The sequence below is a fragment of the Camellia sinensis genome, chromosome 10 (genome assembly GCF_055761805.1).
Source record: "Camellia sinensis isolate YWXY chromosome 10, ASM5576180v1, whole genome shotgun sequence".
In the NCBI taxonomy this organism is placed as follows: Eukaryota; Viridiplantae; Streptophyta; class Magnoliopsida; order Ericales; family Theaceae; genus Camellia; species Camellia sinensis.
The window spans coordinates 97,999,267-98,027,095 of NC_138970.1; the positions used below are offsets into that span (position 1 = coordinate 97,999,267).

At 44.5% G+C, this 27,829-nt stretch overlaps 2 protein-coding genes across 2 annotated transcripts; both read left to right on the plus strand.

The window, feature by feature from the left end:
• Positions 1-2,442: 2,442 nt before the first annotated feature.
• On the plus strand, positions 2,443-3,279 carry LOC145800571 (uncharacterized). The gene has a single exon (XM_082890275.1). It carries the CDS (start codon positions 2,443-2,445, stop codon positions 3,277-3,279), a length of 837 nt encoding a protein of 278 aa, XP_082746401.1.
• A 15-nt stretch (positions 3,280-3,294) lies between these two features.
• Positions 3,295-26,620, plus strand: LOC145800572 (uncharacterized). The gene is made up of 7 exons (XM_082890276.1): positions 3,295-3,510; positions 3,577-3,684; positions 3,778-3,868; positions 3,972-4,300; positions 25,527-25,595; positions 25,965-26,305; positions 26,503-26,620. The coding sequence occupies exons 1-7, from the start codon at positions 3,295-3,297 to the stop codon at positions 26,618-26,620; spliced, it is 1,272 nt and encodes a 423-aa protein (XP_082746402.1).
• The last annotated feature ends 1,209 nt before the right edge of the window (positions 26,621-27,829 follow it).

Consider the following 27,829-nt stretch of genomic DNA (forward strand, 5'->3'; position numbering starts at 1 on the left):
AGGGGCAGACCAGGACCTTGGAGGACGGAAGGGAGTGCAGGTGTATTTACTGTGTTTGTGGATAACTTACCAGTATCATAGAACCCAAAAGGGCCTGTTCAATCTATTCACAAAGTTTGGAGTGGTAAAAGATGCTTTTATACCGCAAAAAAGACGCAGGGTGACTAACACAAGGTTTGGTTTTGTGAGGTTTGGTTGCTCTGTGGCAGCTAATATAGTTGTCCAGAACGCCAATGGTTTATGGGTGGACAATCGATCATTACAGGTAAAACCTACAAAGTTTGGGAAGGACAATGCTAGGGGTGAAGCTGAAAGAATGCCATTAAGTACCCAAGTGCGGAGACCAGTAATCTATGCTGCTAAAGGTGGAGATGTTATAACCGGGTAAAGTGGTCTTAGAGATAGAAGATCATATGTTGACGCGGTGGCAGGAAAATAGATGAAGGAGTAGGGTGTATTTTGGTGAAGGCAGAAGAGGTAGGGAATGGATGGTTGTTTAAGAGCATAATAATCAGATTGAAGGTACAATATGCTAATGTTAGTCTGAAAAAAGAGCTAGTAGCAATAGGAATGGAGGATGTAATGGTAAGAGATAGTGGGGGAAGAGATATTGTTATAACATTCAGATCAAAGGAGGAGAAGGCAATGAAATTACCAGCTTTTAGATTGGTGTGTAGATATTGCTGAAGGAAAACAAGGGTAGGTTTTGGAACATGAAAGAAGTGTATGGCTCAGTTGCTATGGCATCCCATTGCACCTGTGGAATAGTTCCAACATAAGAAGGATTGGTGGGGTGTGGGGGCAAGTCTTATGTTTTGAAGGTGATATAAGCCAACCACTGTCATTTGTGTGTGCAAAGGTTAAGGTTTCCACCAAAAGCATGGAACCTATAAACTCAGTTGTAAATCTAGAATGTAGTGGGAGGGTGTTTCCAATGAGAGTTTGTGAAGAGTAGGTGATCACGGTGAAAATAGGAAAATGTTCTTGCAAATGTCATAAGATTCAAGATGTGGTTGAGATCAGCAGTTCAAATGTGGTGGACGATCATAGTGTGGGTCAGAAATTCAGGAAGGATGAAGATGAAGATGCTGATATGGAGGATGGATATGATGTGGCTCAGGAAGGTAGGCCAGTTGGTGGAAATTAGAGTGAGGAGGTGGATGACATGGCATGTCGGAGGAGTGCAGAGGAAGCTAAAGCTGGTCGAAGTGATGGGGAGAACGTAATGAGTGCTGAGGTCTGCAACATAATGATGGAAGTGCAAAACCAGAGGAACGGCTCAATTGAGGAGACGGTAGTTAGTCAGTGTATGGATAACCTGGTCTGTATGCAAGGTCATGTTAGAAGTTTAGACATAACAAGTTTAGAAAGGCTTGGGGTGAATATTGAAGTAATTTTGGGCCAGACTAACACACCAAATAAGGGGGTTGGGCTTTGTAAACCACAGATTGGACTGGAGCAGCAAGGAAAATCTGTTAGTGGTAAGCCAAAAGAAGTAGGGCTTTGGGAGAGTTTCAAGTTTATCAGAAGCCCATGAGAAGGAGCCCAGTTGTAGTCAAAGAATGAATAGAAAAGGGAAAGAAAGGATTAAAAGCATAAAGAAATATAATCCGAATTTGCCACGAAGAAGGTCGGCTGAGTTAATGAGAAAATATGGTAGCAGAGGTGCGGCAACAAGTTCGGCACGACCCAAGGCTGCAGCCTGGCGAGCAGCAGTGGCGGCAATGTCTTTATCTGCATCGATTGAGGGTGAAGTGGATAAAGGGAGGGTCGTCCTTAATGAGGCTGAAGCAGCTCTGAAAATGGGGAAACTCCTCGGGGTGAAGCTGAATGGGAAGAGGGCTGAAGTGTTGGAGAAAATAGTAGACCTTGAATTGAAGGAAATGGAACGTATTGAAGGGGCGGTGAGAGTTGGGGAGTAGGGTATACCAGCTGGGGGAAAAATAGGAGAAACAGTGGTTTTCTTATGAAGATCTTATCATGGAATAATAGGGGGATGGGGAGGAAGGAGAAGAGAAGCAAGATTAAGAAGCTTGTGAAGGAGAGAAAAGTAGATATTGCTTTGTTTCAAGAGACAAAGAAATCAGAATTAATAGAGGAGGAAGTCAGATCAGTGTGGGTAAGGGGCAAAATGGAGTATATGGTGGTGGATGTTATAGGCTCTGCAAGGGGTTTATTGTGTATTTGGGATCCAGACATATTCCAAGTTAAGGATTGATGCAGCAATAGAAGGTTTATATTATTATCGAGTACTCTCTTTAACCAATTTGATTGTGCTATTCTAAACATTTATGCACCTAATGATGTGGGCTCTAGAGGGAATCTGTGGAATTGTTTGTTGAAGCTGAAGGAGGAATTTCTTAATCCATGGTGTTTAGGAGGGGATTTTAATGAGATTAGGCAGATTGGGGAAAGAAAGGGTGTTCGGGGAGAGATAGAGATATGAAAGAATTTAATGAGTTTATTGATAAGTGTGAGGTATCTGATTTACCATTACTTGGGAGAAGGTTCACTTGGTGTAATTCATGTACTGGTGAGAAGTGGAGCAAAATAGATAGAATTCTTGTAGACCCAAAGTGGCTTGAGCTGCTTAATTTTAAGCTGTGGGGTCTTCCTCGACTGGTCTCTGATCACTGTCCTCTTCTTATGATGGAGGATAAGAGGGACTGGGGCCCAAAACCCTTTAGGGTATTAAATGCTTGGTTCTTACACAAAGATTTTCAGAGGTTCTGGGAGTCGAACTGGAAAGAGTCCAGTGTAGTAGGCTGGGTTGGGTTTATACTGTTTCAAAAATTGAAGATATTGAAAAGTGGCCTTAGAAGTTTGAATGTGGAGGTTTTTGGTAATGTACAAAACAAATTAAAGGCAGCAGAGGGTGAACTTCACTATTTTGATATTCTGGTTCAGGATAGAGACCTCGATGGTGCTGAAAAAGTTAGGAGAAATGAAGTTAGAGCTGAGATGTGGAGGTTGAGTAGGATGGTTGAACGGTTATGGCTACAAAAGTCAAGACTTAATTGGGCAATGAAAGGGGATAAAAATACAAGATACTTCCATGTAGTTGCAAAATGCAGAATAGTTAGAAATGAAATAAACTCTATAATAGATGGGGAGGTGGTGGTTGAAGATCCGTGTCAAGTGAAGTATAAGGTGTTTGAACACTTTAGAAATCAGTACACAGAGCATTGGTCATCAAGACTTGTGTTGGGGGGTTTTTTCCCATCAATAGAAGGCAGAGTGAGGTCTGGATGGTTAGAATCAGATTTTTCAGTAGGATAAATTAAATCAGCAGTGATGGATTGTGATGGGAATAAGGCACTAGGACCTGATGGTTTTAACTTGATGTGTTATCAGAAGTTTTGGAAAGTCATGAAGGGTGATGTGGTTAATTTTGTGAAAGAATTTCAAAACAATAGTAAGTTGGTCAAGGGTATAAATAGTTCTTCCATAACCCTTATACCCATGATGGAGAATCCAATAGGGCTATCTGATTATAGACCTACAAGCTTGGTGGGCTCTATATACAAGATCATAGCAAAATTGTTGGCTAATAGACTAAAATCTGTAATGCCTTAGATCATAAGTGAGTCTCAGTCTGTGTTCTTGAATGGTAGAAATATTCTAGATGGGGTGTTAATAACTAATGAGGTTGTTGACGGATGGAAGAAAGCCAAAGAGAAGGGGGTACTTATTCAGTTGGACTTTGAGAAGGCATATGATTCTATTAATTGAGGTTATCTGTTTTCAATGTTCTCTAATTTTGGGTTTGGCGTTAAGTGGATCAAGTGGATTAAGGAGTGCGTAACAACTGCAAGGCTCTCAGTGCTTGTTAATGGAACTCCTACAGAAGAATTCAACCCACAAAGAGGTCTAAGACAAAGGGGATCCTCTGTCCCCGTTTCTGTTTAATCTTGCGGCTGAAGGTCTACATATGTTGTTGAGTAGAGCCTCTCAGTTAAATCTAATTAAAGGTGTTAAGGTAGGCTATGATGGTGTGTTGTTAACTTATCTCCAGTTTGCAGACGATTCATTATTATTCTGTAAAGCTGAGGTGGATGAAGTGAGGAAGTTGAAAAGGGTGCTAAGGTTCTTTGAAATTATGTTGGGTCTGAAAATAAACTTCCATAAGAGTGTTGTATGCGGTGTGGGTGTTTCTAAGGAGATGTTAGATGCTTTTGCTGCAGTGTTGAACTGTAAAACTAAGTCATTACCTCTAAAGTATCTTGGGATGCCATTAGGAGCTAATCCAAGGAAGAAAGCTACATGGAAACCAGTTGTGGATAAAATCAAAAGCAAACTGGCTAGTGTAGACGCGCCCGCGTGGGGGGGCCATCGCTACACGCTACAGTTCGGACTCAATTTGTGTCACGGTTCTTAATTTGAACCAAAGAGTCCAAATCCGGCAAATCGTTTTGAGAAACAGATTTTTTGAAAAGAAGTGTCAAACATGGACTGCTTTGCCAGATACAGAGTCGCCACCTAAATATTTTAAAATGGGGGAATTTAGGAAACCCTGACTCGGTGCCAAAGGCCACGTGTCCGTCATCACCAAAGTTGCCTCGGCTCGGGAACTTGGGTACGATTGGGGGAGGTCAGCTATGAGCACCCCCTCTCGCCCGATCCGAAGATCGGCCTCTACTAACCATGAAATCCGTTTTTGAAAACGTTATATGTTCTTATTCCATTTATTAGCCTAGAATTACTATGTTATGCGCACAGCAAACAAGTATAGACCAAATCGCCTAAATTGGAGCAAAAACATTTCATGTTTGTTTTGAAAATGGCTTACTACTCGCAAGTAGGCTAAAATGCAGGTTTTGCCACCCTCAAGTGGGCTTTTAGAAAAGGTGGTTTTGCCACTATCTAGTGGGCTTAAAATTCACAGCTTTAATGCGTTTTTTCCAATTTAGGTAACTCCACCTCCATCCACAGGCATTCAAGCAGTTATATCACATAAGCATCTAGCCTCATGGTAATCATGCTGTTATGGCAACACTCACACGCATGCAAGGATGCTAAAGCAAAAGAACTTACAGAGTACTCCAAGCCAAGACAGGAACTAGTTAGTAATCACATGCATGATCCTAGTTCATATTTGAAATGGCTAATGCAATACATGCAAAGATGCAATCCAAACAGGCTCGGCTATCCTAAACATGGTATGTGAAATGCTGCAACTAACGCGTATTCAATTAGGAATTGAAATACAGATGCAGTTAGAATGATGCACCGAGCCCGGTGCATGCAAGACAAATGTATGGATGCACGCATGCATAGCATAAGGTATGCTAATTTAAATATGCCCTAGTTTACCATCATAAGCGGGTAAATAAAATGGAAGAAAGACGTGGGGTTGGAAGACATACACACACCCACGCACACTTATTACACAATTGCCCTCACTCGGAAGGTCCAAATAAATATTACAGTCCGAATAATAAACACATAAATTATTACAGGATTTCTAATTAATTAACAGAATGAATGCAAAAAGAAAGGTGGCCACAGCCCCTGCCTCGGGATGCACGAATGATGCATACTCGAACCCGTCTCGCCCAGAAAGTCCGTACCATACCACTGCCGCCTCTGTTTACACTGCCCTGCTTCTCTGAAAATTGCCAAAGTTCTGGGACAGGTCCCCTGAAAACTGTGGAACACCATCGGCTGAAGGAAATGTCCACCGGCCATTGAAAATATCCATCGGCTGTTGATGAAGATATCGGCCCAGAAAGGGTTGCCGGTCGGCACTGAACCCTGCCGGTCGGCAGAAAGTGTATGCATGGCTACTCTCCCAATCATGTAACGGACTCAAGGGAGCATGGCCCTTGACCCTCGGGCTATCAATTGTGCATTTGATGCATGATAGCCTAAGGAGCCAAGGTTGCAATTCAATGTAAAAATGCATGCAACACACAAATGAGGACCAAGATCCTATCATGCCAAAGTCAAGGGTCTCGGTGACCGAGGGTTGAGGTGTGTTTTGTCACTCGAAGTACAAACGTCCCTCATCCCTCACACTTGGTTTGACACCCCAAACCAAGCAATGCAATGCATGTTATGCAAACATGGCTCAAAATGTAACATGATGATGCAAAACATGTCAAATGTGATGCAATCTATCATGTTAAGTATGCAAAATGCTAGTCATATGAGATGCAAATGTGATGCAAACATGGGCCAATATGCCATAAGGCTAGCACGGGACAACATATAATGAACCAAATAAGCAACAAGCATATGATAAGCATGCAATGGTGGACTTAAACCATAAATGGCAGACCTCAACCTTGCCATAAACAGTGGCCAAAATGATGTACAAGAGCACAAATGATGCATGCAAGTATGCACATATCAAGGTCCATCACCTAAGCATGAAAGGGGACAACTCTAAGCATACTTAAAAGCGATATAAAAGGGCATTAAACCAACATGCTAGGCTCTGAAAAATGAATAGAGGATGATGCCAAATCGAACAAATCATACAAGTAAGGCATGCAACAATGACCACTACTTGAAGCCAATAAAAGGGGGCAAACCAAAGCTATGTCGACCAAACCTTAAAGGACCAAAATGACCTAAAACAGTCCCAAGGGACTCCAAAACAAGACTAAAGCATGCATGGATCATGGTCAAAACATGCCAAGGAATGAGTCCAAAATAAGGGCATTCAAGGCCGCCAAAAGGGAGCATCCCTCAATACTTATCCCAAGCAAACATGGCATGAATTTTCAATGCAAAACAGAGTTCTAGCATGCAAAAGGGGCCTCAAAACCCACTGATATGGCAGCCTAAATGCTTAAGCATGGTAGCATACACAATGACCATTTCCAAGGCATAAAAGGACAACCCCTCAAAGCATGAAAGAGATGATAAAGACAAACATACAAGCATGGATTAGGGACTGAAATATGATCTACAATAATGTCAAGTCATGAGATTAAGGTAAGCTAAGCATGCTAGAGACTCACACACTCGAGGCTTACAAGCCAAAATGTAAAGTAACTATACCAAGCATGCTAAACAAGTCCAAATCAGTGGCCAACAGACCTCATGCATGACAAAATATGGCCAAGAACCTCACAAAGCAAAGCCAAAACAAGAGGATATGCTAGGCTAAACACATAGCACACTTCTAGGCAAGATGGAAAATTACAAAGCAAGTATAAAATGCATGCTAAGGGCCAACAAACCACCATTGGACAGAGATATAATATGACCCAAAACACCCAAAAAGCTTCTGAAATGGGACCAAAAATGATCAAGCATGCATGTTGCCCTTTAAGCCAAAACAAGGATGAAAGAGAGACAAAAGGGGAGAGGGGTGTCCCTCCCCTATGCAAGACCTCAAACCATCTTCTTCACCACTGAAAATCCACTAGATTTCAGTGGTGAAGAGAGCAATACACCAAAGGTCAACAAGGCTTAAAGAAAAGGCACCAAAAGAGGCCAAAAGAGGCCTAAGAGGGGGAGTTCGACCCCCAATGCCAAAACGACCTCAATGAGATGTCTTAAGCATGAAAATACAAAGATTTTTCATGTTATACACAAAGCCTAAAACAGAAAGCAAGATAGGTCAAAAGCTAATGCAAGATTGGGGAAACTAAAGTAAAGTGATTACCCTTGAAGAACCTTTGAAGAACACTTGGTCCAGCCACCCTCTATTGACCAAAACCAGTCCAAAACCTCAACAAACAACCCTCAAAATCCCCCAAAGTCAAAGTAAGGTGTGGTAGTGTGTGTGTTAGTGCAAAACTAAGGTAAAAATGCACTTTTAGGCCACAAAACACACACAAGGGAGGAGAGAGAGGGAAATATAGACAGAGAGAGTGTGTATGTATATGTATAAGCTCTGGTTTTTCTTTCAAAATTGCCAACCTAGAAGAAGTAGGAGAGCTCTCCTCTTATAGAAGTTCCCCCTTGCAAAGCTTACCAAACAAGCTTGCTTAGAGGGAAATCCCTCCATACACGTGTATGGAGGGGAACAGAGTGGGTGCCAGCTATCACAGCTGGCACAAAATATCTACTAAAAGTAGATGAACAGTGATCGGCCATTCAAAATTGCCATTTTGGAAAAATAAATGGCCAACCGGCAACAAAGAGTGCCGACCGGAAATATACATTGCCGATGGCACAAAATCACTGGCCGGTGGCCTCAAGCCATGGCCGGTGATGTATGGGAATGCCTTAGAAGGCATTCCCTGCCCCTTCAAGGCAAAACACAAGTGTTTGGTGCAAAACCAGACACAACACGGTTGAGTCGAGAGGTCCTGAGGCAAGGCGCGCAACCGAGACCTCCGGGAACTCAAGACGAGCACAAATAAGGGTAATCACCAAGTGTTACAATGGTGACGTCCAAGTCTTGAGGACGGTCAAAAATGGGGTGTCTACAGTTGCCCCTCTTTGACAGAACTCAAAAGTCATAACAATGACGGGAGTGAATGTCAAAGCCCAGAGACGACCCATTTTTGACAAGGCCGAAGACTCAGACAAACATGCAAGACAAACAAGATATGCGCCCGAAGGCAGGGGCAAAATGCAAGACAATGCACAGAGCTGGACATAACTTATGATCATGCAAAGAAAGCTGTAATGAAGCATACATGCGACAATTTTAAGCTAGCATACACAGAACTACACTACAATGCAGAAAGGATGTAAGAGAATTATGCAATTCTCAATACGTCTCACTCGAAGGATACAATACCTGTGCGGCTCGTCTGGTTGCACCAGTCTCAAATGAACCGTACATACAATATCGTGCCTGTAAAGAAAAAAAATCAACAGGTACGATGTTATTAGCAACATGCATGATGATGCATTTGAAAATGCGTGACAACGCAAAGCAAGTGGGAAGCATAAAAATGCTATGAAGGCACAGACATGTAAGTGGAGCACGCGGTCTACGCGGGCAACGAAACTGATCATAAGCATGCGGTCTATGCAAGCCAGGAGATCGAACATAAGCATGCGGTCTACGCAAGCAGAACATGCGGTCTATGCAAGTAAAACATGCGGTCTACGCAAGCAATGAAATTGAATGCAAACATGCGGTCTACGCAAGCAAAACATGCGGTCTATGCAAAGAAAACATGCGGTCTACGCAAGCAAGACATGCGGTCTACGCAAGGAAAACATGCGGTCTACGCAAGTAAAACATGCGGTCTACGCAAGTAATGGAATCGATTACAAACATGCGGTCTACGCAGGCAAAACATGCGGTCTACGCAAGTAATAAATTTGAACAAACATGCGGTCTACGCAAGTAATGAAATTGAACAAACATGCGGTCTACGCAAGCAAAACATGCGGTCTACGCAAGTAATGAAATTGAACAAACATGCGGTCTACGTAAGCAAAACATGCGGTCTACGCAAGTAATGAAATTGAACGAACATGTGGTCTACGCAAGCAAAACATGCAGTCTACGCAAGTAATGAATTTGAACAAACATGCGGTCTACGCAAGTAATGAAATTGAACAAACATGCGGTCTACGCAAACAAAACATGCGGTCTACGCAAACAAAACATGCGGTCTACGCAGTAATGAAATTGAACAAACATGTGGTCTACGCAAGCAAAACATGCAGTCTACGCAAGTAATGAAATTGAACAAACATGCGGTCTACGCAAGCAAAACATGCGGTCTATGCAAGTAATGAAATTGAACAAACATGCGGTCTACGCAAGTAATGAAATTGAACAATCATGCGGTCTACGCAAGCAAAACATGTGGTCTACGCAAGTAATGAAATTGAACAAACATGCGGTCTACGCAAACAAAACATGCGGTCTACGCAAGTAATGTGTATGAGAAGAGTTGAATGTGCACATGTAAGTAGAAACATGTTATTCGCGATGCTGGAATGTAAAGTACTGTAACACAGCATAATTGAAACGATTTGTGGAATTCACAATATATAAAAAGGATACGGGACGGGACGTTCCTCGTATGTCTCGAGCATCGCCCGCAGAACTTGTGGCCTGAGGTCAACTCGAAGGTTCACGTTTCAAACGTGTGCTTTCCCGCATTGTCTCGAGTGACGAAGGTGCCAAACCATGTAGTTAACCCGAACAAAGGTGCGGAAGGTGCGTTGACCGCAAGGGGAGTTTTACTGGTATCAATTCCGACACTTTGCTACCCTGTCATTCTATGTTTTACTTTCCTTTTTACTGGTAGTTTAAGCACATTGCACTGCCTCGGGCAGGTTTTATTCTTTCTCAAAATTACACATTTTGCAAAACACGTGATGGAAATGAAACAACCATTTTGTTCAAAAGATGTTGCATTTGTAAACTTTCTATGCATCGCATCCCAAGGTATCACACCACAATGTGAACGAAATTGAACCTATTTTGAACACTGAATATTTGCATCGTAATAATCAAGTAGTGAACCGACTTACAACTCGATAAGCAAAGCAAAGGCATGATATAACCAAACAGGTGTGAGTACAACTCGATAAACAGATCAAAAACTCAAAGGGAGTGAAGTACAACTCGATAAGCAAATGTTCAATGACTTGATAAGCAGACAGGTGTGACTCGGCAAGAATCGATCACCGAGGGAGGGATCGGAGGTGGTGGAGTTCCCCAATCCCTAGCATAAACAGCTCAAGGAACCAAGAGGAAGCCCATCGGCCAGGGGCATCGGCCACAAGGAATGGCCACCGGCCAGAAATTTGTTCGGTCGGCAAAAGATAATGGCCGGTCGGCAGAATATTTGGCCGGCCGGCTATGAATGAGGGAATCACCAGAATGTTGACACCTGTCCTCCACCCAACCTTATCTCCTACAAAAGACCCCAGCTTCGTAGTTTTTCTCAATTCCACACTGATTTACTCTAATGGAAGAGTTTTTTGCTCAAAATCTCACAGCTTGGATTGCTAGCTTGGATGGCTCGGAAAAGTTGAATTTCCGGGGTTTCGGCATAAATGCATTATTCACTCTGGGTCGTACCCCATTGCACCTCCCGTTTCTCCATGCCGCGGAAAGGTTTTGGAATCCGGTGACACATGTCTTTAGCTTCGCTGGGCAAGAGATATGTCCTACCTTTGAAGATTTCCGAGCCTTAATGGAGTCCGAGCGCGACGAGGAGCTCCTGCCCCAACTTAATTTTGGCCATGCCCAATCCTTAGGGCGAATGTGTGGACTTAGTATGCGTGACGCTCGGTCTCTGATTTGTGACGGGATGCTGGACATTCCGAGTTTGACCGATCGGTTTTCTAATGCTGGTGATCGCAACAACCAACACTGGCAAGGCTTCCAGCGACACGCCCTCTGTTTGTGCATGTTATCTCATTTTCTATTTGTCTCAGGCTCCGGAGGGTCTAGTGTCCGACTGACCGAGGTTGCCCAAGGCTTGAAGGAGGGCAAGAGCTGTATTGCCATGACTCTGGCTGAGACGCCGATGGGCTTAGACGCCTTTTATCATCATGAGACGACCAGATTAGCAGGGAGTCCACTACTACTACAGGTAATGTTTCCCACCCAATCTCACATATGCATTGCTCACATCACTCGGCCCTCAAGCTCAGTTTTTTTTTTTCTCACAAAACCCTATTCTCACTTTTCTCTCCTCGTACATCTCTCTATTCTTTATTCTCTCATTTTTTTAATCCCTTCCCAGGCATGGTTGATGGACAAACTGCAGGTTGTGGACTCTTGCCCAGCATATTCAGCTCGCGGCTACTTTTTTCGGCACCGTCTAGTCAATGCCCTTGACGAGGGATGGTGGTTTGATTGGATGTGCAGCCTGTCCGCAGACCGTATTGCTTGGCGGTGCCCTTGGCTGAGCCTTCCGACAATGAGTTACAATATGCCCCGGCAGACTGGGATTCAATTGATTGGTCTCACTCACTGTGCGTTCTACTTCCCATTCCGGATTCGAGGCCAATTTGGCCATGATCAGACCTGCCTGCCAGAGGGGATAGAGTATCCTGCTGCATTCCCGGCCTGAGGCGTACAGCTTGCTTGGCAGGCCACCGCGTGGAGGACGAGAGAACTCCTGGCCCCCGCTCCTACTTTCAGTTGCACTTTGTTTGATGAGTGCTTGGATTGGCTTAATGAGGAGGCACATGTCGGGCCCATCTTGGCGTTAGAGGCTTCGACCATCTCTGGGAGGGGGCGCAGGAGCACCTGACTTGACTATGCCCCGGATTTATTGCTTTATTAGTACTTTCAAGTTTTCTTTATGAGTGTAATAAAAAGCAACTTCGATTGTATGCAAGAGCAGGAGAACTCTGTTTTGAAATCAATGAAATTGAAGGTTGTGGTACTGAAAATTTTCCGCTTTGGTCCAAAAATGATCAAAGTTGTAAAAAGATTATTTTGAACGAAGTCAACTTTTATTAAAACTTCTCAAAATCATTTTCGATGTGGATCAGAACTGGACACGCCTGAGGTCGGTCACCGAGATGCACAACCCCGGATCTCTGCAACTGGAAAGTTGCCCCTAGTCTGAAGAGCGCTGCACCGGAGATCATAACTAAACCCTTGAATGCTGAATAGACAAAGATGACCGAGATGATCAAATGGACAAAGTTGATCGGGGAAAAGGGTTATGGCTGAACTCTAGGAGGAAGTTGCCTACGTATCCCAAAGATGGGAATCAAGCCTTTCGTAGTTCAGGCTTAGGTTCACTCGAGTATTTTCACTCTCCTTTTACGCTCTAACTTTTGCAAAGGTCGCCCTTTGCGGGTTTTCAACCTTGCGAGCTCAGTTTTTATATTTTCCAATTTTTGTGCTCTAACTTTTGCCTAGGTCGCCCTTTCGGGTTTTCGGCCTAGCGAGCCTCTCAAGGGTAATATTTCTTTAACTTGTCCATGTTGATCGGTTGGGAAAATTCCAGGCCAACTAGGTCCATCAGAACCACAGCTCCACCTGACCAGATAGCTTTAATGATATAGGGACCAGTCCAATTAGGCCTGAACTTGCCCCTTGGGTCGTGGATGGGAGCTCGGTTGTCTTTGAGCACCAAATCTCCTTCCTTTAGATTCCTAGACTTAACTTTCTTGTTGAAAGCCCGGGCAATTCTGCGCTGATAACTTTGAACATGGTACAGTGCTTTCAGTCTTCTCTCATCAAAGAGCATGAGTTCCTTAAATCTGCTTTGCTGCCAATCTACTTCGGCTATTTGACACTCAGCCAATACTCGTAATGACGGAACCTCAATTTCGATAAGTAGAACGGCCTTCATCCCATAAACCAATGAATACGGAGTCGCTCCGGTAGAAGTTCTAATTGAAGTCCTGTAACCCCACAGAGCAAATGGCAGTTTATCTGGCCAATCCCGGTAGGTTCCCACCATCTTCTGCAGTATATGCTTGATGTTCTTGTTGGCGGCCTCAACTGCTCCGTTGGTTTGCGGCCGGTATGTGGATGACTTATGAAAGGCCACGTTATATTTCTCCAACAAGGCAATTACTTCCTTCTTAAAGTGGGAACCATTATTCGAAATAATCTCGTTTGGGACCCCGTAGCGACAGATGATGTTGTTTCTGATAAACTTTGCAACGTGCGACGCCTTCAACACGGCATATGATTGGGCCTCGACCCACTTTGTGAAATAATCTATCGCGACCAAGATAAACTCATGCCTATTCGACCCTTTTGGAGTAACAGCCCCAATCACATCAATTCCCCAAACTAAAAATGGCCATGGTGAAGTCATGTTGTACAGCTTTGATGGCGGGATATTCATGCGATTCGCATGGATTTGACATTTGTGGCATCGCCGAACAAAGCTGATACAATCCTCCTCCATGGTGGACCAGTAGTAACCCTGTCGAAGGATCTTCCGTGCTAGCATTACTCCGTTCATGTGCACACCACACTCTCCTCTATGGATGGCCTCCATCAGGCGCTTCGATTCTTCGGCTCCGACGTACAGCTTGTGCATTCCCAGATGACCTCTCTTATACAGCTTACCCCCACAGATGATGAACTGAATGGCCATTCTTCTGATTGCCCTTTTATCCTTGGCATTTGCCCCTGGTGGATACGCCTCCTTTTCCAAGAAGTTCCAAATGTCGTAATACCAAGGGCTGTCGTCCTGAGCCTCATCTATGGCGGAAATTGACTCATATGCCGGCGTAAACTTCTGGTCAATAATGACTGGACGCATCCGGACTCCAAACGGGATGTCTATCATGGAAGATAGAGTTGCTAGTGAATCTGCGAACCTGTTGTTCTCTCTTACTAGGTGGGTGAAATTTATCTTCTCAAACCGAGGAATTAACAAATCCAAGGTCTGGTGGTAAATTATCATCTGTTCCTCTTTGACTTTCCAGTCTCCTTTTGCTTGAGACACAACAAGGTTCGAGTCCCCAATGACGTCCAACCGCCTTGCCCCTAGTTCTAGGGCTGCTTCTAGGCCGGCAATACATGCCTTATATTCTGCTTCATTGTTCGAGACTTTGAACCGGAGCTTGAATGCTAAAGGGATACGGGAATCGTCAGGCGCTATCAACAACACTCCTATCCCATACCCATACTGGTTTGACGCTCTGTCAAATTACATCGTCCAAGTTTCACCTTCGATGTGCAGAATGGCTTCATCTGGGAATAGGTACTCAACCGCTTCATCCCCTTCAACTGGGTGGTCGGCAAGGAACTCCGCTACCGCTCTTCCTTTTACTGACTTGCGTGTCACATACTTCAGATCAAATTCAGAAAGCAACAGCAGCCAACGAGCTAGCCTACCCGTAAGTGCCAGTTTCTCGAAAAGATATTTGATGGGATCCAAGCGTGAAACCAACATTACAGAGTGAGCTAATAGGTAGTGTCGCAGTTTCCTGGTAGCCCATACCAAGGCCAAACAAGCCTTCTCCAGCGGAGTGTAGCGGGTCTCGTAATCCAGCATCTTCTTGCTTAGATAATAGATGGCCCTTTCCACTTTGTCCTCTGACTCTTGTGCAAGCATGCAGCCCATGGTAGTCTCAGTTACTGAAAGGTACAATATCAACGATTTCCCCGGCTCTGGTGGTGACAACACGGGCGGGTTCTGTAAATATTCTTTGATCTGTTCAAAAACTGTTTGACATCGGCCGTCCCATTAGAATTTCTTTCCTTTCTTCAGGAGAACAAAAAGTGGTTCACAAGTCAAGGTTAGTTTTGAAATAAACCGTCTTATGAATTGCACTTTACCTAGAAAGCCTCGCACCTCCTTTTCAGTCCTTGGTGGTGGCATTTCTAAGATGGCCTTGATTTTGGAAGGGTCAACTTCGATGCCCCTTTGTGTAATCAGAAATCCCATCATTTTTCCCGCTGTAACACCGAATGTACACTTCTGAGGATTTAGCCATAACCGAAATTCTCTGATCCTTTGGAAGAACTTTTGTAAGGCGATGTAGTGGCCTTCTCTTTCTTTGGACTTGACAATCATGTCATCCACGTACACCTCAACCTCTTTGTGGATCATATCATGCAATATTGTGGTTGCAGCCCGTTGATATGTGGCCCCAGCATTCTTCAACCCAAACGGCATCACTTTGTAACAGTATGTCCCCCACGGGGTGGTGAAAGCAGTCTGCTCCCGGTCTTCGGGTGCCATCACTATCTGATTGTAGCCTGAGAAACCATCCATAAACGAGAGCAAAGCATGCCCCGCTGTAAAATCCACCAACTCATTAATATGCGGCAAGGGAAAGTCGTCCCTCGGACTAGCTCTATTCAAATCCCTGAAATCCACGCATACTCGGATCTTGCCATCCTTCTTCGGCACCGGAAAAATGTTGGCCAACCAAGTCGGGTATTCGGATACTAACAGGAAGCCTGCATCGATTTTCTTGGTGACCTCTTCCTTAATTTTGATGGCCCAGTCCGGACGAATCCTTCTGAACTTCTGTTTGATGGGTCGGGCCTCGGGGTCGAAAGGGATCCGGTGCTGTACAATCTCAGGATCGATTCCAGGGATGTCTTCGTAGGACCACGCGAAAACGTCTTTGAAATCTTTTAATAAAGCGACTAAGCGCTCGCGTTCCTCCGAAGACAACGTGGACCCGATCTGGACTAGCTGTGGGTCCTTCTCAGTACCAACATTCACAGTAGTGATTTCATCCATTAAGGGTTTAACAAATCTTTCCTGCTCTTGATCAATTAATCGTTGCAAAACCGGAGGAATTTCTTCCTCGTCGTTTTCATCAAAATTTTGAAAATCCTGATTTAAACAATAAATCAAAGGCACAGAAAAATACTCAGAAACCACATCAACATCATTCTCATTAAATACTTCCAAGCCGTCCAATTCTTTTGTTACAACAGACTCAAAAGAGAAAGAAAATGACGACCTAGACAGGACTGTGGCATCCGGGTTATCACCCCCAGGAATACCGGACTCAGACTCAGTCGAGTTGGAACCTGATTCCGACTCACAAGATTCGGTGGAATCAGATTCCGGCTCACTACCTGACCCGGTGCTGCTTGATAAAAATCCCTCTTCATATTTCCAGACGAGAGAGGGTGCGATGGATGCATCCAAAATAGTTGATGGTAGGTCCGCAGCTGTTTCATTCCCGATCATGCATACCGAGGAATTATCCCCCAAGCACTTCTGTTCGATCGGAGGATCTGAAAGTAGACATGCCAATGCTACCCCCATTTCATTTCCAGCGTCCTTAGACTGCACTTCCTTACTTTGCTCAGCCTTGGCTAATGGGTCTGTCTACTCTTCAGCAATGTCATCCCTAGGTAACTGTAGATCAAAGAAAATCTCAAACCCTAGCACGCGCTTCCTTTCCGCGTTCAGCCACGGCTTTGGGAAGCCACAGAACGGAAAGTCCTCCCCCTCTCGGACGAAACATCCGTTTAGGGTACCCTGAATGGGCCGGTGCATCAAGTCAAAGGGCTTCCCCATCTGTTTCGCTCTGGCTCTTCCGGCCATTTCCTTTCCTTTCCTTACCCAGTCCTCTTTGGTGGGTAGATAACCCAATCCAAAGGTATGAGGGTTGTGTGGCACTTCGGCCAATGCTGCGACGCCCTTCCGGCCGCTCTTTCCCAATCCCATCCTGGGGATGTGTTGGAGCTTGTTCATGAGATAGACTGCTTGAGCACTGACATATACCCCTTCATTAGCTGCCATGATGTCTTGTACAACCCGAGCCTTAGCCAAGGTAAAACCCGATATGAACACATCTTCTATACCGTGCTCGATTTCTAGAACAGGCGTAGATACCTCCGGCGGCGGATGAATCGATGAATTTCCAAAAACAATGGCTACTCCCTTCCCATAGGGGTATTTCACCACTTGATGTAGGGTGGAGGAGACTGCCTTTACCTGATGCAGCCACGACCGCCCCAAAAGCAGGTTGAACGTTGCAGGAACCTCTAAGACATGGAAATCTATCTCATGCTGTCCCGGCCCAACCTTTGTTTGAATCTTAATTGTTCCCATTACTTCCCGGCTCGTGTTATCATACGCCCGAATCACCTGGGCCGTTGGCACAAAGTCCGCGATTTTCAAACCGATCGTGTAGGTTGTCCTTACCGGACAGACGTTGATGGCGGACCCTGTGTCGACAAGCACCACGGGTATCCATTTATTTCTGCACTCCACGGAGATGTAGAGTGGCCTATTATGGTTCGCACCCTCAGGTGGCAGTTCTTTGTCAGAAAAGGTCAACATCGGGGTAGCTCCTCCCGAAAAAACTAGGCCCACCAGCTGTTCGGGCGTGGTGTCTATAAAAAGCTTGGCTTTGTCCATGGCTGAAAGGATGGCCTGTCTATGTACTCGAGAAGCCATAAGCAGCCCCCAGATGTAGATGTCTGCTTGTATCTTTTTCAATTGTCTCAATACGGCCTCATCTTCGAGTTGCTTTTCTTTTTGCTTCTCTGCCTCCCTATCTTTTCCAGACACCTCTGGTTGATCTAGGTGTGGAGGCTTGAAATACCGTCCACTCCTAGTCATGTGATCGACTTCGCCGATATACCAGGTATCATCTGGTTGGTTACTCCCCCAATCTTCGTCCGTGTGGGCAAGACATAGATCATCATCCTCCCACCACATTCCATCTGCTGCTGACAGGCACCTGCCCGGCTCTGGCATGACTGTTCTCATACTCGCAGTACCTTCTATCCCTATGCTCGCGGCATTTTCCGTTTCTGTGTCTATAGCAGTCTCAGTCCCCACATGGGCTTTTGCCTTCCTGATTCTCTCGGAATCTTCGAATCTTTCCTGTCCCGACTGTGTCAATGCAGCCAGCTGTTCAATAATCCCCGTACTCGAAATGCTCCAATCCCGAGCGAAATTCTTGACACCAGCGCTCTCCGGCGATGCACTCTGTTCTCCAACCCTTCCGGCTGTCACTGATATTCTTGCCCCTGTCGGGCCTTGTTCTGGCTGAGACTCTTCCACCACATCTGGTTGATCGTCCAACCATCCCGTAGCCTCTGTTGATTCCTCATAATTGAACCAGTTGACGGCTAAGTCCCCTGGATCTTGGTTACTGTAAAATTGGAGCTTGGCAAGATCCTCTTCCACAGCCGTTACATCATCTGTTCCCTGTCCTAGACTGTCCCCTTGGATCACACACAGCTCCCCCTCTGTTGGTAGTTCCATATCTGGCCTGTCCTGGCCTATTGATAAAATGTAGTCACTCGGACTATAAGCATTCCCAACACCACTCCCAGATTCCGCAGACTTTGGCTCAAGAACCCCTTTCTCCTTTGGAGTCCTCTCTTTCCGGTTCTCGATAGTCACCACCGTTGGCTTAGGTCGAGTTATGGAGATGTCCATCATGCACAAATCGGTGCAATCGGGAAGGAACACTTCCGGCTTAGGCAGGTGGGAAGGAGTGATATAGATGCTAGGATCGTAAGGCACGACCCCAGCTTGGATGAAGTTGACTCTTTTGGGTGGTGGATTTTGGTTATGTGTAGGGAGAGGGTTTGTAGTAATGTTGGGTTTCTCAGGAGGCAAAATCACCCCGTTATCGATGAGATCTTGAATCTCATGACGCAATCGGAAGCACAGGTCGGTGTCATGACCGTGCTGTTGGTGAAATGCACAATATTTGGCTGGGTTGTGGGTAGCGGGGGGTCTTTCTGGTGAGGGCCGCGGCTCTAGGGGCTTAGATGCCCTTTTCTGATTAAGACCCCCAAAGCTTTGGACAGGGGCATATAAAGCGGAGCGAAGGTTCTGGTGTTTTTGGGTGGGTATTTGACTATTTGTGGGTTGTTTCCGGACGCACCGGAGAATGGTGTGGCTGCCATAGTTCTTGAGGGAGGGTTGGTGGTGACCATACTCACTTCGGAGGTCCTGGTAGTTGTAGGGCCACTCGGGCTAGCATTATTGTTACGATTGAAAGTTCTACGGGGTTGCTCCCGGTCATTATCAATCAATCCTTGCTTTAAGGCATCCTCAATCTGCACCCCCATTTCATGTAGATCAGAAAAGGTAGGAAAGGGGAGTACAATCATCTTTTGCATCAATTTCGGCTGAAGATTGCGCACAATCATTCGAATCTGGTCTTTGTCTGTGGGCCTTAAGGTCATCATCGAAGCCTTAGCTCGCCATCTGGTTACGAATTCCGAGAAGCTCTCTTTGAGTTCTTGCCTCGTTGTCTCGAGATCCCGGGTCGTAATCTCGATTTGTGTATTGTATGAGTACTGCAAGATGAAGGCCTCAGCCATCTCATCCCAACTTCTCTTGACGTCATCCTCCAATTTGGCATACCATATGGCCGCTACACCCAACAGGGTCCGACCAAATAAAGGCAGCTTCTGCAGTCTAGTGAGGCCCATTGGCCTTAGGATATCTGAAAACAACCTTAGGTGCACCATGGGGTCTCCGGACCCATCAAATCGATCAATGTGCGGCATTTTGAATCTGTCAGGCAACGTCACGGCTGCGTCGGTATACCCATCTTCGATGTCAGGGATGGTCTTGACTCCCTGGGATCTCTTAAACATCTTTTCCAACTTACTCAATTTTAAGGCTGTGGGGTCCACTTCGAACTCAAAAGGAGAGTCCGGTATATTGACAGGCGTGGGTGCCTTGGATAGTTGTGGCGGAATCGGGAGTGGAGCTGGCCCCGCTGGAAGGTCGGTATCCTCTTGGACATTCCGGGCATTCGGTGTTTCTTCGGGTATCGGAACCCTTGGTGGGGGAGGGACTTGTTGTGAAGCAGATGCTTCGGTTTGCTGCTGTAACCTCACGATTAACTCAGCTTGTTCATTCATAACCGTGGCCTGCTGCTTGGCGAACTCCGCCTGCCGGACAGCATCCTGCTGCATCATTTTCATGCTCTCTTGGAGTTGGCGCACCATCTCCTCTAAACTAGCCATACTGTTTTGTTCTGACTGAATTATCGGTATATGTTCCCTCTCTGCGGGTGAAACAGAACCCCGATCCCTACTGTATGCAGGTAGGGTAGATAAAGCCCTCTGTACTGACTGTCGAACTGATGCCCTCTGCCTAGCTGTCCTCCGTCTAGTAACTGGGGGTAGAGAGTGGTACACTGGTTGTCCGTCTACCAGATCCTCAAATCGATGGAGCCGACGACCTCTAATCCAGAGTGCTTGGGAAATATCTACCGGGTTGGAAGCAATGGTGCTAAACTACCTAGCAAAAAGATAAATAAAGCAGTAAATAAACAAACAATTGGACAGCACAACGGCGTAAAATAAACACATACAATGCACAGTTGGGTATTCATAATACACAGTTGGTAAGTCGAATACACTGTTCCTCGATACTGATCACTGTTCCCCAAAATCACTGTTCCCAAAACTGAACCTGGTACCCGCAGATAACTGATTCTCGTAAACTGATACTGATGCCCTCAGGTCTAATACTCAATCTTGCAAACTGATATGTACATTCCTGTAGAGATACACTCTAGAAGCACATAGCAAGTAAAGAGAGCCAAAACACCCCTATGTTGGGGTAGGGTTTCCCTGTCCTATTTTGTCAGGAGCTAGGGTTCCACTATGCACGCAGCAGTTTTCAAACAACCTAACATCGGGTAAGCAACCTGTCCTAGCTTGGAATGGTCACTATGGATTTCGATATGCACTAGGTCGAATGGTCAAAAAGGGTGCCCCGGTAAAACTGGGGTTTGTGTTCCCATACTGTCAGAGCCCATAACCAGTCAGCCTTATGGTCATGCCTTGACAAGACAAGCCTCCGGCAAACCGTTCAGGAATGGCAGATGGCAAACACGGTGTCCTAGGCGCACCAATGCACATGCAATGTGAAGAGACACGTAAATGAAATCAAAACAGGATACCACAAGTTCGAGTCAAGCTCTCTAAATCCCCAGCAGAGTCGCCAGAAACTGTAGATGCGCCCGCGTGGGGGGGCCCTCGCTACACGCTACAGTTCGGACTCGATTTGTGTCACGGTTCTTAATCTGAACCAAAGAGTCCAAATCCGGCAAATCGTTTTGAGAAACATATTTTTTGAAAAGAAGTGCCAAACATGGACTGCTTTGCCAGATACAGAGTCGCCACCTAAATATTTTAAAATGGGGGAATTTAGGAAATCCTGACTCGGTGCCAAAGGCCACGTGTCCGTCATCACCAAAGTTGCCTCGGCTCGGGAACTTAGGTACGATTGGGGAAGGTCAGCTATGAACACCCCCTCTCGCCCGATCCGAAGATCGGCCTCTACTAACCATGATATCCGTTTTTGAAAACGTTATGTGTTCTTATTCCATTTATTAGCCTAGAATTACTATGTTATGCGCACAGCAAACAAGTATAGACCAAATCGCCTAAATTGGAGCAAAAACATTTCATGTTTGTTTTGAAAATGGCTTGCTACTCGCAAGTAGGCTAAAATGCAGGTTTTGCCACCCTCAAGTGGGCTTTTAGAAAAGGTGATTTTGCCACTATCTAGGGGGCTTAAAATTCACAGCTTTAATGCGTTTTTTCCAATTTAGGTAACTCAACCTCCATCCACAGGCATTCAAGCAGTTATATCACATAAGCAGCTAGCCTCATGGTAATCATGCTGTTATGGCAACACTCACACGCATGCAAGGATGCTAAAGCAAAAGAACTTACAGAGTACTCCAAGCCAAGACAGGAACTAGTTAGTAATCACATGCATGATCCTAGTTCATATTTGAAATGGCTAATGCAACACATGCAAAGATGCAATCCAAACAGGCTCGGCTATCCTAAACATAGTATGTGAAATGCTGCAACTAACGCGTATTCAATTTGGAATTGAAATACAGATGCAGTTAGAATGATGCGCCGAGCCCGGTGCATGCAAGACAAATGTATGGATGCACGCATGCATAGCATAAGGTATGCTAATTTAAATATGCCCTAGTTTACCATCATAAGCGGGTAAATAAAATGGAAGAAAGACGTGGGGTTGGAAGACATATACACACCCGCGCACACTTATTACACAATTGCCCTCACTCGGAGGGTCCAAATAAATATTACAGTCCGAATAATAAACACACAAATTATTACAGGATTTCTAATTAATTAACAGAATGAATGCAAAAAGAAACGTGGCCACAGCCCCCGTCTCGGGATACGCGAATGATGCATGCTCGAACCCGTCTCGCCCAGAAAGTCCGTACCATACCACTGCCGCCTCCGTTTACACTGCCCTGCTTCTCTCAAAATTGCCAAAGTTCTGGGACAGGTCCCCTGAAAACTGTGGAACACCATCGGCTGAAGGAAATGTCCACCGGCCATTGAAAATATCCATCGGCTGTTGATGAAGATATCGGCCCAGGAAGGGTTGCCAGTCGGCACTGAACCCTGCCGGTCGGCAAAAAGTTCCTGCAGAATCTGGTTTTTGACAGCAACAAGGACAGACAGTGTATGGCATGAAATTTCAAGCAAGTGTATGCATGGCTACTCTCCCAATCATGTAACGGACTCGAGGGAGCATGGCCCTTGACCCTCGGGCTATCAATCATGCATTTGATGCATGATAGCCTAAGGAGCCAAGGTTGCAATTCAATGTAAAAATGCATGCAACACACAAATGAGGACCAAGATCCTATCATGCCAAAGTCAAGGGCCTCGGTGACCGAGGGTTGAGGTGTGTTTTGTCACTCGAAGTACAAACGCCCCTCATCCCTCACACTTGGTTTGACACCCCAAACCAAGCAATGCAATGCATGTTATGCAAGCATGGCTCAAAATGTAACATGATACTAAGATGCAAAACATGTCAAATGTGATGCAATCTATCATGTTAAGTATGCAAAATGCTAGTCATATGAGATGCAAATGTGATGCAAACATGGACCAATATGCCATAAGGCTAGCACGGGACAACATATAATGAACCAAATAAGCAACAAGCATATGATAAGCATGCAATGGTGGACTTAAACCATAAATGGCAGACCTCAACCTTGCCATAAACAGTGGCCAAAATGATGTACAAGAGCACAAATGATGCATACAAGTATGCACATATCAAGGTCCATCACCTAAGCATGAAAGGGGACAACTCTAAGCATACTTAAAGGCGATATAAAAGGGCATTAAACCAACATGCCAGGCTCTGAAAAATGAATAAAGGATGATGCCAAATCGAACAAATCATGCAAGTAAGGCATGCAACAATGACCACTACTTGAAGCCAATAAAAGGGGGCAAACCAAAGCTATGTCGACCAAACCTTAAAGGACCAAAATGACCTAAAACAGTCCCAAGGGACTCCAAAACAAGACTAAAGCATGCATGGATCATGGTCAAAACATGCCAAGGAATGAGTCCAAAACAAGGGCATTCAAGGCCGCCAAAAGGGAGCATCCCTCAATACTTATCCCAAGCAAACATGGCATGAATTTTCAATGCAAAACAGAGTTCTAGCATGCAAAAAGGACCCTCAAAAGCCACTGATATGGCAACCTAATATCTAAACGCATGGGCATGCACAATGACCATTTCCAAGGCATAAAAGGACAACCCCTCAAAGCATGAAAGAGATGATGAAGACAAACATACAAGCATGGATTAGGGACTGAAATATGATCTACAATGATGTCAAGTCATGAGATTAAGGTAAGCTAAGCATGCTAGAGACTCACACACTCGAGGCTTACAAGCCAAAATGTAAACTAACTATACCAAGCATGCTAAACAAGTCCAAATCAGTGGCCAACAGACCTCATGCATGACAAAATATGGCCAAGAACCTCACAAAGCAAAGCCAAAACAAGAGGATATGCTAGGCTAAACATATAGCACACTTCTAGGCAAGATGGAAAATTACAAAGCAAGTATAAAATGCATGCTAAGGGCCAACAAACCACCATTGGACAGAGATATAATATGACCCAAAACACCCAAAAAGCTTCTGAAATGGGACCAAAAATGATCAAGCATGCATGTTGCCCTTTAAGCCAAAACAAGGATAAAAGAGAGACAAAAGGGGAGAGGGGTGTCCCTCCCCTATGCAAGACCTCAAACCATCTTCTTCACCACTGAAAATTCACTGGATTTCAGTGGTGAAGAGAGCAATACACCAAAGGTCAACAAGGCTTAAAGAAAAGGCACCAAAAGAGGCCAAAAGAGGCCTAAGAGGGGGAGTTCGACCCCCAATGCCAAAACGACCTCAATGAGATGTCTTAAGCATGAAAATACAAAGCTTTTTCATGTTATACACAAAGCCTAAAACAGAAAGCAAGATAGGTCAAAAGCCAATGCAAGATTGGGGAAACTAAAGTAAAGTGATTACCCTTGAAGAACCTTTGAAGAACACTTGGTCCAGCCACCCTCTATTGACCAAAACTAGTCCAAAACCTCAACAAATAACCCTCAAAATCCCCCAAAGTCGAAGTAAGGTGTGGTAGTGTGTGTGTTAGTGCAAAACTAAGGTAAAAATGCACTTTTAGGCCACAAAACACACACAAGGGAGGAGAGAGAGGGAAATATAGAGAGAGAGTGTGTATGTATATGTATAAGCTCTGGTTTTTCTTTCAAAATTGCCAACCTAGAAGAAGGAGGAGAGCTCTCCTCTTATAGAAGTTCCCCCTTGCAAAGCTTACCAAACAAGCTTGCTTAGAGGGAAATCCCTCCATACACGTGTATGGAGGGGAACAGAGTGGGTGCCAGCTATCACAGCTGACACAAAATATCTACTAAAAGTAGATGAACAGTGATCGGCCATTCAAAATTGCCATTTTGGAAAAATAAATGGCCGACCGGCAACAAAGAGTGCCGACCGGAAATATACATTGTCGATGGCACAAAATCACTGGACGGTGGCCTCAAGCCATGGCCGGTGATGTGTGGGGATGCCTCACAAGGCATTCTCTGCCCCTTCAAGGCAAAACACAAGTGTTTGGTGCAAAACCAGACACAACACGGTCGAGCCGAGAGATCCTGAGGCAAGGCGCGCAACCGAGACCTCCGGGAACTCAAGACGAGCACAAACAAGGGTATCACCAAGTGCTACAATGGTGACGTCCAAGTCTTAAGGACGGTCAAAAATGGGGTGTCTACAGCTGGTTGGAAGAGAAAGTTGTTGTCATTCGCAGGGAGGTTAACACTTGTCAAGTCGGTAACTTCAGCATTGCCAGTGTACTACTTATCTTTGTTTAAGATGCCTGAAGGGGTAGCTAGAGAGTTGGAGAAGATTCAAGCCACATTCTTATGGGGTGGGTCTGAACTGGTAAAGAAAGTCCATATGATCAAGTGAGAGGACTTGTCTAAAACAGTGGAGAAAGGTGGTTTGGGTATCAGGAAAATAAGGGATGTGAACAAGTGTTTGTTAATTAAATGGTGGTGGAGGTTTGGTAGTGAAAATGATGCTTTGTGGAAGAGAGTAATTTGTAGCAGATATAAGATGGAGATTGATGGGTGGATTCCAACTCTAATTTCATCTAGCAGCCACTTGGCAGTATGGAAAGAGATTATTTCTGTAGCTGAATAGTGTAGTAGCCTCAAGGAGTTTTACTTGAATAATTTTAAGTTGAAGGTTGGAGATGGGAGGAGGATTAGATTTTGGTCTGATACTTGGTGTCAGTCTGTTTGTTTGAAGGATGAATTTCCAATCTTATATAGGTTGTCTTTCGATAAAAAGGAATCCTTAAGAATTTTCGCTGATAAGAAAAATATAGTGGATGGCTGGTCCTTTGAGTTTAGAAGGGGGTTATATGAGTGGGAGAAGCAGGAGCTGGCTAGACTTCTTGATTATATGCTGGGGGCTCCTGCAGTGTGTCCAGAGTGCGTTGATCGGCCTACATGGTTAGCATCATCTGCTGGGGTACTAACAGTAGTAGATTTATATAGGTGGGGTGTGGATAATACAGGTGCCATCATGAGTATTACCAAATTGATTTGGCTTAAGTACATCCCTCCTAAGGTGCAGGTTTTTGGTTGGTTTGCGTGGAAAAAAAGAATTAAGTCCAAGGAATTTCTGCAAAAAGTGGGGGTGATCAACCCAAGTGCTTCCATAGCTTGTGTGTTTTGTGGCAGTGGCAGTGAATCAGTGCATCATGTATTAATTTGGTGTCCCTTTGTGTGGATGGTTTGGGCAGAAATGCTGGATTGATGGGATGTCCAAGCTGCTATTCCAGGATCTGTGAAGAGTCTACTGTTGTGGTGGGTAGGGGGAAAGTTAAAGAAGAAAGAAAGGAAGATTTGGAGGGTGATTCCATTGGCTGTGTGGTGGTCTGTTTGGAAGTGCAGGAATGAGTGTGTGTTTAGAGAAACTCTCCCAAAACTTGTGGATCTATGTGACTTGATTAAATGTAGGATTGCTTTTTGGTTAAAACTAGTTTTCAGTGACTTTAATTTTTCAGTTCAGGATTTTGTGTTTAATCTGAGGCAAATCAGGAAGTGCTTGGGAGGGTCTGCTACACTTACATAGTGCTGATTGGTCTGCTGGGTAGTTATGGTGTGATGGATTCTAGTGTTGTATGTTGTTTCTGTTATTGTGGTTGCTGTATTGCTCTATTGGTGTATGTTGTTCTGCTCTGTTGGTGTATGTTGTTCTGCTATGGTGCCTACTTGGTGTGTGTTGCGTTGATCTGGTGAGTAGTGTGGGAGATTTCCTATCTGTGTTTGAATTTTGGTCTGCTATGGAGGTTCTGCTTAGTTATGGGAATGATGCTTGATTGTTCTGTCTATCTCTGTTATGGTGGTCGACTTCTGCTGTGGCTCCAATGTTTCAGTTGTATAATGTAAGCGAAGCTTGTCAAAGTGGGGAAAAGTCGATGCTCATCAGTTTTACTATCAATTTGGTTGTTACTATTAGTTTTGGCTCCTACCAGTTTATTTATCAGTTTAGCTTCTTAGCTCCAAGTTGTAGACTAATTTATCTATCTGTTTGTCTTTTCTCTTGCTCTCTTTTGTTGGTTCCTCACCAACTGGCACTTGGAGCTTTTTCTTAACTCCAAGCTCCTCTTTATTGATGTAATATTTCACACTTTGTATGTTTCATCAATAAAGATTTTGTTTTTGCCAATCAAAAAAAAAAAAAAAAAAAGAACCAAAATTATATAACCATCGTTTTACTATTACTTGAATTTCTGCTATATAAGTCACTAAATGATGAATATCTGAATGTTGAGAAATTCCAAATGATTCAAGAACGAGAACATAATGCTTCCATATTCAAACACGAGCCACTTTCCGATTTCTACCAATTGTACATTTTAATTAGTTCACCATATTCGAATTATCTTTTATGGAAAATAACTTCCAATCATATTTTGTGAGAATTATGAAGAGGTAAAGCTTAGCGGGATGAGGGGAAGCCACATTTTGACTCTGGATGAAGTGGTGAGTTTGAAGAACATCGAAGAGTTGGTGAAAGACAGAGAAGCTATATGGGCTGCAGAGGCATGGCCTCCCATAAGAGCTACATGAATTGCTAAGCCTCCAACACAATGTGCAACCACA

Bases quoted from the DNA above. Each gene is read 5' to 3' on its own strand.
- LOC145800571 (XM_082890275.1), top strand. From the start codon at position 2,443: ATGAAAGAATTTAATGAGTTTATTGATAAGTGTGAGGTATCTGATTTA.
- LOC145800572 (XM_082890276.1), top strand. From the start codon at position 3,295: ATGGATTGTGATGGGAATAAGGCACTAGGACCTGATGGTTTTAACTTG. The intron at 3,511-3,576 runs GTGGGCTCTATA...GTAATGCCTTAG, and splicing joins ATTATAGACCTACAAGCTTG to ATCATAAGTGAGTCTCAGTC. The intron at 3,685-3,777 runs GTACTTATTCAG...TTTGGCGTTAAG, and splicing joins AGAAAGCCAAAGAGAAGGGG to TGGATCAAGTGGATTAAGGA.